Source organism: Hyaloscypha bicolor (assembly GCF_002865645.1).
Source record: "Hyaloscypha bicolor E unplaced genomic scaffold K444scaffold_37, whole genome shotgun sequence".
Taxonomy (NCBI): domain Eukaryota; kingdom Fungi; phylum Ascomycota; class Leotiomycetes; order Helotiales; family Hyaloscyphaceae; genus Hyaloscypha; species Hyaloscypha bicolor.
In genome coordinates this window covers 9026-18684 of record NW_020194539.1, presented here as the reverse complement: position 1 = coordinate 18684, position 9659 = coordinate 9026, and the positions used below count along the sequence as shown (strand labels likewise).

The 9659-nt window shown below is 24.1% G+C and overlaps 1 protein-coding gene across 1 annotated transcript; it reads left to right on the top strand.

Moving 5' to 3' along the window:
- The first annotated feature begins 3742 nt into the window (after positions 1 to 3742).
- On the top strand, positions 3743 to 5286 carry K444DRAFT_609105 (uncharacterized protein). The gene has a single exon (XM_024879514.1). It carries the CDS (start codon positions 3894 to 3896, stop codon positions 4959 to 4961), a length of 1068 nt encoding a protein of 355 aa, XP_024741208.1. The 5' UTR covers positions 3743 to 3893; the 3' UTR covers positions 4962 to 5286.
- The last annotated feature ends 4373 nt before the right edge of the window (positions 5287 to 9659 follow it).

The window sequence follows — 9659 nt, the reverse complement described above, 5'->3', positions numbered from 1 at the left end:
AAATAATTAAACCTATTTCTTCTAAATAATTCTATTATATAACTTATATAAAATATATTATTAAGCCTATTAACTATTATATAATAATTATATATTAGTAATTATATACTAGTAATTATATATAAACTCATATAACTATATTTATTATATTTAAGCTTTAGTTATTTATACTATATTTCTTTTCTTCTAATTTATTTATATATTATTATTATAATATAATAATAATATTTTATTATAATAAATAATAATAATACTTTTTAATGTAATTTAATTAAAGTTTTCTTATTTTTAATTATTTATAGATTTCTTTATATTTCTCTAATAAGTCTTTATTAGCTTTATTTTCTAATTAAGTTATTAATTAGAAACTAATATTTTTCTTTTAATTAGATTTCTTAATTAAATATTTCATTTAATAAATAAATAAATTTTTAGTTATTACTATTTATATAATAATTATTATTATTTAAATTAAAGTATTAGATTTACTTTTTAATAATTACAACTAATACTATTTTTCTAATATTTCTATATTATAAATAATCTTTATATTAATTATAATAGCCTATTAATTTAATATTTCTATATATTTTATATAGCCTTAATTATTATTTTTCTATTATTAAATAATTTACTTTCCTATTAATAAGTCTTTTTATTCTTCTATTATTAAATAATTCCGTTAACTTATTAATAGCTTTCTTTTTCTTTTATTATTAAATAGTTTTTCTTAGCTTATTAATAGCTTTCTATTTCTTTTTTATATTTCTTATATATTATATATATATATAGTATTATTAGAAGGCTTTAATTACTAGTATTTAATTAGGTATTTTAATAAATTTCAAAGATATTAAATATAGCTATTTTTGAGCTTTTAAATAGAATTTATTTAATTTTCTATTTTTTTTTCGAAAAGTTAGCCTATATATATAAATAAATTATATATATATATAATATAGAAAATTATATAATTCTTTCTTTTTTAGGAATATCTATTATATAATAATTATATATTAATAATTATATATTAATAATTATATATAGGCTTATATAGTTATATTCCTATATTTAAGTTTTAGCTATTTATATTATATTTTTCTTTTTTCTTAATTTATTTATATATTATTATTATAATATAATAATAATATTTTATTATAATATTATATTTAGTTAAAACACATTTATTTATTTGGCTTTTAACTAGCTATTTCTAAAGTTTTAATTTATTTTATATATATAAAATTCCCTTATTTATTATATAACTAGGCTTTATTTATTAAATCCTCTTTCTATTAACTAATTTATAATTAACTAGCTTTATAATTCTTTTTTCTTTTATTATTTTATATTTCTTTTTTAGTAATTTATTTATATTTCTTATTTTATAATTAGTTTCTTTATTTTGTTTCTTATAATTATTATATATATTACTATAATAATTCTTTAGCTTAATATAGCCTATAAAGATTTCTTATTTATTTATATATGTTTTATATAAGTTAGTAGTTTATAAAACTTTACTAAACCTAATTAGAAAAGTCTTATAACTAGACTAGCTAAATAACTTATTAGTATTAAATTAGAATAGTTTTAAAAACTTAATAATTATATAATATTTTACTAATTAGAAAAGTATTTATATAGTTTATATTATAATTTCAAAAGTTAATAAGTTTTTTTTAGATATTTAATTAATACTAATAATCTTATTTTATTTTACTATTATTTTATAAGCCTAGAACTAATTATATTAGTCTTATATATTATCTAATAAAAGAAATAGCTTATTTAAATAATAATAACTCAAAGTTTACTTTTATTATTAATTAGGAAATTATTTTAATTTATATAAATAGCTATAGTAATTATATTAAAAAAGGATATTAAAATATTAAAGAAATAGAAAATAAAAGTAACTAGTATAGGCCTTAAATTTGAATTATTTTTTAATAAATTATTTCTATTTAAAATATATTAAAAACTTATATAGAAATTATATAATAATAGAAAAATAATTATAAAAAAGAAAAATTAGATAATATAAAGAAGTTTTTAAATAATTAAAATAAAAAGTAATTAATATAAAATAAATATTATATAACTTACTTTATATTTTTATAATTCTTTTATTATTATAATTACTTACTTATTTATATATATATATTTTTCTTTTTCTCTTTTTATTTTTTTTATTTCTTTTCTTAATATATAAAATATTAAACTAGAAGCCTTATAGTAGAAAAACTATTATTAATTACTTTTATTTTTTATATTAATTTTATATATACTTTTATATTATTAAGTAAAATTAATAGTATTATATTTTTAATTTCTATAAAAAATCCGAATATAATAATAATAAACTATATAATAATAAATAAAATAATTCTTTTATTTAAATATTTAGATATAGAAATATATATATATATATATTTCTATTTAAATAAATTAAAAGATAAAATAATTTTTTACTATTATATATTTTATTATTATTAATATTATTTTAAAATTTAGTTCCTAAATTTATATTATAAAATATTAAAAGTTAGTATTTTAATATTAGAAAAACGAGACTAGTTAATATAAATAAACTTAATTTCTAGACTATATATAATCTGTATTATATACTAACTTTAATATTTTTATTATATAACTAGTTAATAAATATTATAGAGATTTTAAATTTCTAGTAATTAGTAGTATTTTTATATTAATTAGAATAAAATAGGATAAGAAATACTAAAAATTACAGAAAAATTATTTAAAAATTAGTAATTATAATATATAATAACTATTTCTTTTAAAAATAAATATTTCTTTCTTTTTTCCTTTCTCTTTTATTTCTTTATTTATATTCCGATATATAAATAGAAAGCCTATAAGATAAAATATAATAGAATAAAATAAAATAAAATAAGAAATATTCGAAAATTACTTGAAAATTACTAAAAATTAGTACTTCTAATATATAGTAATTATTTCTTTAAATTATATATATATATCTTCTTTTCCTCTTTCTTTTTCCTTTTTCTTTATTTATATTTTAGTATAAAAATAGAAAACCTATAGAAAAGCTAAAATTAATAAAATTAATAATAAATAAAAAATTAACTATTATTTTGATTTTCTATATTAATTATATATATATATATTAGTATTATAAAGCTAGATTAGTAATATTTTATTCTTAATATATTTTAACTAATTAGATTTAATAGTAAATACTTATTAATAATAAATAAACTAATATTTTTATCTAAATATTTATAGCCTAGAAATATATATATTTCTAAGGCTTAAAAAGGCATATAAATAGAACAAATTATTTGCTATTATATATATTTCTATTATTAATTTAATATTACATAAATCTATTAGGTTTCTAGTACTATAAGGTATTAAAGAAAAGAAATAAGTTATATAAATAATAGGCTTTATATTTCTATAATCTATTAACTTGAATTATTCTTAAAATTAATACTATCTGCTTTATCTAATTAGCCCAAAATGACTTAAATATATCTAATAAGGCTTGGATATTACATATTAGTAATAGAATTATTAATTATTAAATTTTGATTTTCTAGTATTGAGTGCAATGTACGCAAATGCATTATGCAATGTCATTTCGGGGTTTTGGCAGGAGCATCGCTATCGGCCTCGGTAGTACTAGCGGCACAGAGCGGTATGATAATCTTCGCGACTCCCATTGCTCGCTCGTCCTTCTCCCTCCCTCTTCCTTTTCCAACAACACCCAGAAGTCTTCATCTTCGCGCATTGTTATTCCAACTGCTCTGAACCTTTTTCAATACAACGCCAACACCCCTCACTCCCCCAAACATTGTGACAGTCAAGCACTTCCTCGTCATATTCGATAACTACACAAGAAAATGCCTCTCGACCCAAAACTTCTCACCGCGGCTGTTAGTGCTCTCGTCGGATGTCCTGTGATTACGTATGAGGAGCACCAACGCAATCCCTCACTGGACTTTCAGCCGCTTGACATGGTGGCATTCCACAAGACGGTATTAGTTGCACCAGCAGCGCCGCCAGGGCCGTCATCGACACCAGGGCCGTCATCGACACCAGGGCCGCCACCACCAGAGCCGTCATCACCACCAGAGCCGTCATCACCACCAGAGCCGTCACCACCACCAGGACAGTCACCACCAGGGCTGACGACACCGCCAACGCAACCGCCCCAAACGTACGCCTTGATCCTGAGCTCATTCACGATCTTCGTCAAAACATTAACAGGCGAAACGATTACTATCTGGGTCACACTAAGCGACACATTTGGCAATGTCAAGCACAAGATCGCTGAGAAGTTGGGCCTTCCACCTGAGGAACAACGCCTCGTTTACGGTGGTAGACAGCTCGCAGACGGTCTTACTCTGCGCGACTATGGTGTTCAACGAGATTCGACTATCCACCTAGCTCTTCGAATCCGGGGCGGTGGCCCCTCAGGAATGTACCTCCCGCAGGGCTTTCTTGATCCGCCTTACGACTACGACTTTACGCATATCAATGATGCTGGTACCACATACTATCGTGGTGGAGATGTATACAAGCGTCCTTGTGGATGGCTGCGCTATGCGCTCAAGGCGAGCGGCAAGTTTGACTCAGATACTTGGCTGGGTAGTGTAAACGGGCTTGGCGAATGGCCAGTTTCGTATCACGGCACAGGCAAGCAAAACGCAGAATCTATTGCTGAAGCGGGTTACAAATTGGCCAAAGGGGTTCATTTTGCATTTGGTCAAGGGATCTATTCGTCACCGAATCACACCACCGCTGAGGCGTACGCCAAAGAGTTTTCGGCTCAAGGGAGGAGGTATAAAGTCATCCTTCAGAATCGGGTGAATCCAGTCAATCTTCACAGGGTTGCCAGCAACGATTATTGGATCAGTCCTGGGGATGACGATCTCCGTCCATACGGATTATGTATCAAGGAGCTTTAACTGATTAGTTATACTAAGCGGTTGCACCGTTGCGGTTTAAGAAGCAAGCGGGGTGTCAATTAGGAGCACTGACCTAAAGAAAGCCTGAAAATTTAGCGATTAAGCACCTGGAACTTATTTTCCTCGTGCGCAATAATCGCCTCGCTTATCCCATGCTTCAAAACTAGAGCTCTTATCCGTTGCGCTGCGGCCAGGTGCGGACCTCGCTAAACTTAAGGAACACCAAAACTCACACGCTTCCATTTCCAATTGCTATACCAAACCTTTATAGCAGTTCTAACAAATATGGTATACTTGTAGTGTAGAGGGACAATTAACAATCTATAAGAGAAATTAAACTTCTTATTATTATATAGAGCTTTATCTCACTTCAGAACTGGAAGAAAATCTATTAGCGAGGTCCGCACCTGGCTGCAGCGCAACGGATATATAAACTTATAATAGTCGGACTTGACGTCGCACTAAAGAGGCCCTTCCCTTTAGTCGGGGAAAGCGAGTTGGCCCGCGAAAGCGAGATGGCCCGTACCAAAATGCGTAAATTTGGAATTTGTATATAGCTCTTATAATAAAAATTAATTAATTTATATATTACTAGTTTATAAAATTTGTCTAATTTAACTATAATAGCTCGCCTAAATATCCTATTTATAAATATACTTCTATATAATATACTAGAGAAGAATAAGCTTTATAAGGCTATCTAATTCCTAAAAGAGTATTACGAAACCGGGCTCTAGGCTTGGAAAGCAGGTAGAGTGGCTCTTAATCCGAGGATTCTAAACTAAGGAGGGAAGCTCGTATATACAGGAGCTTTGGTGTTCTAAATACTAGCCAGCCGCATGCGTTATCGCGGTCACGTGACGCTAAATTTACTAGTGAAGCAGTGAAGCATAATAAAGAGAATTTAGAGAAGAATTCTATTATTACTATATATATATATATATATAATATTAGAAGTAAAGATATTATATAGAAAATATAATAAAGAAATAGAAAGAGAATAAAGAAAAAGAAAATATAATAAAGAGGCTAAAATAAGATCCTATATTCTAATTAATATAAGATATTAATTTAGTATATAATATTATATATAATTAATAAAGGAAAAGAAGCTATAAAGTAAATAATATATAATTATATAATATAAATATAAATAGAAAATAATAAAATAGCTTTCTTTTAGAAATAGTTCTTTTAATAGCTAAAGAATATTCTAGAACTTTATTTAATTAAAATAAAGTCTATTATAAGCTATTATATTAATCTTTATATTAAATAAAGCCTTTATAACTAGTTTAAAATCGAGTATTATCTAGTATTTAAAGAAACTAGTATATATTATAATAATTAGATATATAATATAAATAAAAAAAGAGTTCGAATTTATATATTTATAAAATAGAAAATAGTTATTCTAATTAGAATTAAGAAAATATATATTAGAATACTAGAAAATCGTATATTTCTTATAATAATTAAATATATGTCTATAAATAATAAAGTAATTTTACTAATAGTTATTATTCCTGGAATTATAATTATAGTTTTCTAATTCTATAAAAATATAACTAGTTATAAGATTATTATAGTCTTTTTTACTAAATATATAAATAAGGGCATTTATATAAGTTAGAATATAATATCTAGTACTTTTTTTATAATTTTCCTAAAATAAAATAAAAGATATTTATTATTTATATAATTAAATATATCTTTTAGAATACTAGAATTTGGCTTATTAATTTTAAAATAATATAGAAAAAGCTTAAGAAATATAATAAAAAAAAGAAAATAATATTAGTCTTTAATTTATAGAGTTTAGATCTAAATTAGAAACTAAATTAGATATAAAAAATATATAATTTATTATATTTATTTCTATTTCTATTTATAAATACTAATTATTTATTTTTCCAAAATTTCTTTCTTTATATAATAAATATATTTTATAACTTAATAATCTTAATAATAAGATTCTAGATACTTTAAGCTTTTTTTCTTATAAAAGGTATTTAGTTATAATTAAGGCTACTAAAAACTATCTAATACTTAGAAGTTTATAAGAATTAGATATCTAGAATACTTATAAAATATAGGTTAAATATTATAAAACTAAGCTAAATATATAACTTAGTTTCTAAAAAGGGAAATAAATAAATATATCTAATATTCTAATAAAGAAGAAATTAAAAAAAAGTAAAGAAATAGCTTATAAAAACCAAATTAGCTAAAAAGAAGGCTCTAAAATAAATTAGAATTATTATATAAGTAATATTATAAGTATAAGATCTAAGGCCTAGAAGGCATAATTAGACTATCTTTATTTCGATAATTTAAAGCTAAAGAGAGAAGAGGATCTCGAAGGAGCCTCGGATCTAAATAATTGTAAGTTATATATAGGCCTATATACTAGCTTAAGCTCGGGGTCACATATAACTATTAGGTAACTACAGATGCCATGCTTAGATACCAGATGCCTCGCTTAAGTCTAATTCCTACTAGTACCATATATTATAATAACTATAATATTACCTCTTTTCTTAAAGTAAGCTCGTCTCCGAGCTTCAAAAGTCCCTGTCTAATTCTCAAGTTGCAGTTATATATAAAAGGCCAGGGCCTTTTATATATAACTTGTAAGGATTTCCGTCTATATTATATAATTCCGGTAATATATTATTCTTAGTATAATCTAACTAATAAGAGAGGTTCTAGAGCGGTTCTAGCTATTCGGGATTCTTATTATAGAAGCTCTAAAGAGCCAGGGTACTATTACTTAATAAGGATATAGGATATTACTCCGGATCTGAATCCTATTCTTTCTACTAGACTCGGTATTTGAGCTTCCTATAGAGCAGCTTTACTATTAGTACCTCTTGAACTTTATATTCCGTTTTCCTGTCTTATAGTTCTAATAATAAAGGCTCCGGATTCACTTATCCGGGAAAGAAGTTACCTCGATTCTTATATGGCTTCTTTATATAAAATACCAGATATATTCTTATTAATTCCGGAAGCTTGAGCCTAAAGAAATATCTTACTTATTTCAGGATTTTATATAGTTCTTCTATTTAGTAAGCTAGCTTATAGCTCGGATAGTTATTTTTCTAGTATTTAGTAATAATCTATATCTTATCTCTTATTTCAAAATCTACTAGTTAGTAATACTTATTAGCTTAGATAGTATAATACTCTTATATTTATATTATATTTTCCTATATCTTTTACTATAATTTATAGAACTATATTACTAGGGCCTTTACTTCTTACTTATTTAGCTCTTTTTTTAGGATATCTAATTATATTTGGGTTTTCTAGTTAAATAATATCTGCGGTTTATAGCCCTTTTTTATAAGAAATAGGAATTAGTTTATAGTTTTATAAACCAGAGCTATTTACTAGTAATTAATTATTATTATCTATTTATTCTAATTATTCTAATAGTAATTTATATAGGAATATAGTTATTAGTTAAAGTACTAGTTAATAATCTCTATCTAGCTATTAGTTTAGGAATAATTAGTAATTAATAACTTGAGCTTTATATTAATATACTTATAGAACTTATTCTAGAAATCTAATATAAACTAGAGTTCTTAATTAGATATTATAGTCTCTGGAATATTAACTTAGTAAACTATATAAGTAAGAAATAGGAGTATTAATTCTTTAGTTATTATTATATTTCGAACGAGAATTATAATAGGGTATTTATCTAGGTAATTAATAAAAATTACTATTATATTATACTTATTTCTATTTTCTGGGCATTTCTTGAAATCTACTAATATATATTACTAGGAGTAGTTAGAAACTAGTAATAAATATAAGAGCCCTAGCTTTTTATTTCTAGAAATATGAAATTATTAATAAATATAATAATTATTCCTATACTAATTAATATCTATATCTTGGCCTAGCTAATAATAGTAGGCCTAAAAAAGCTATTAAAGCTTGGTTTATCCTAAATATTCTATTAGGGGCTATATATATCTCCTAAATAAAAATAATATATAAGAATATCTCGGGTATTATTATATTATTAGATATAAATAGTTTACTATATTATAAGAAAAGGCCGTCTTATAGTATTTAAGTACTTTTTTTCTTATTTCTTGCCTTATTCTATAGCTTTTCTAGCTCTAGTAATTCTCGGTTCTTACTTAATAACTTATTTATTAGCTAGATACTATTATACTAGATTTCTTTCTAAACCAGGCTTATAAAGGCCTTAATTAGAGCTAACTAGAAATCCCGTATAATATTATTATTAATCTTTTATTATAAGAGGAAAATTTGGGTTTAGTAAGCTACTATTACCTTATTTTAGATAGTTATATTCTTATACTTCTTACTTAGGGTATTTGTTTATTTATTTGACTTGCCGGCCTAATATATAAGCTTAAAATAGTAATAAGAAAGGTATTTTATTTAGTAAACTTATTTTACTAAAAGCTTCTTTATAGTTATAAAGTATTTAAAGGCTTAGTAGTCTGAATAAATTATAAATAGTGCCTCTTATAGGCCTTCTAACTCTGCTTGCTATTTAGTTAAGGAAAAAATAATAGCAAGTATTTCTTTATTATAAATATTATAGTTTAGCTTTACTAGCTATTATAGTACGGCAGGCCATACTTATTGAAAATCATATTATTTTGGCGGTTTTAAGGTTTAGGTTATATAGTAAAGGCTATAGCCTTT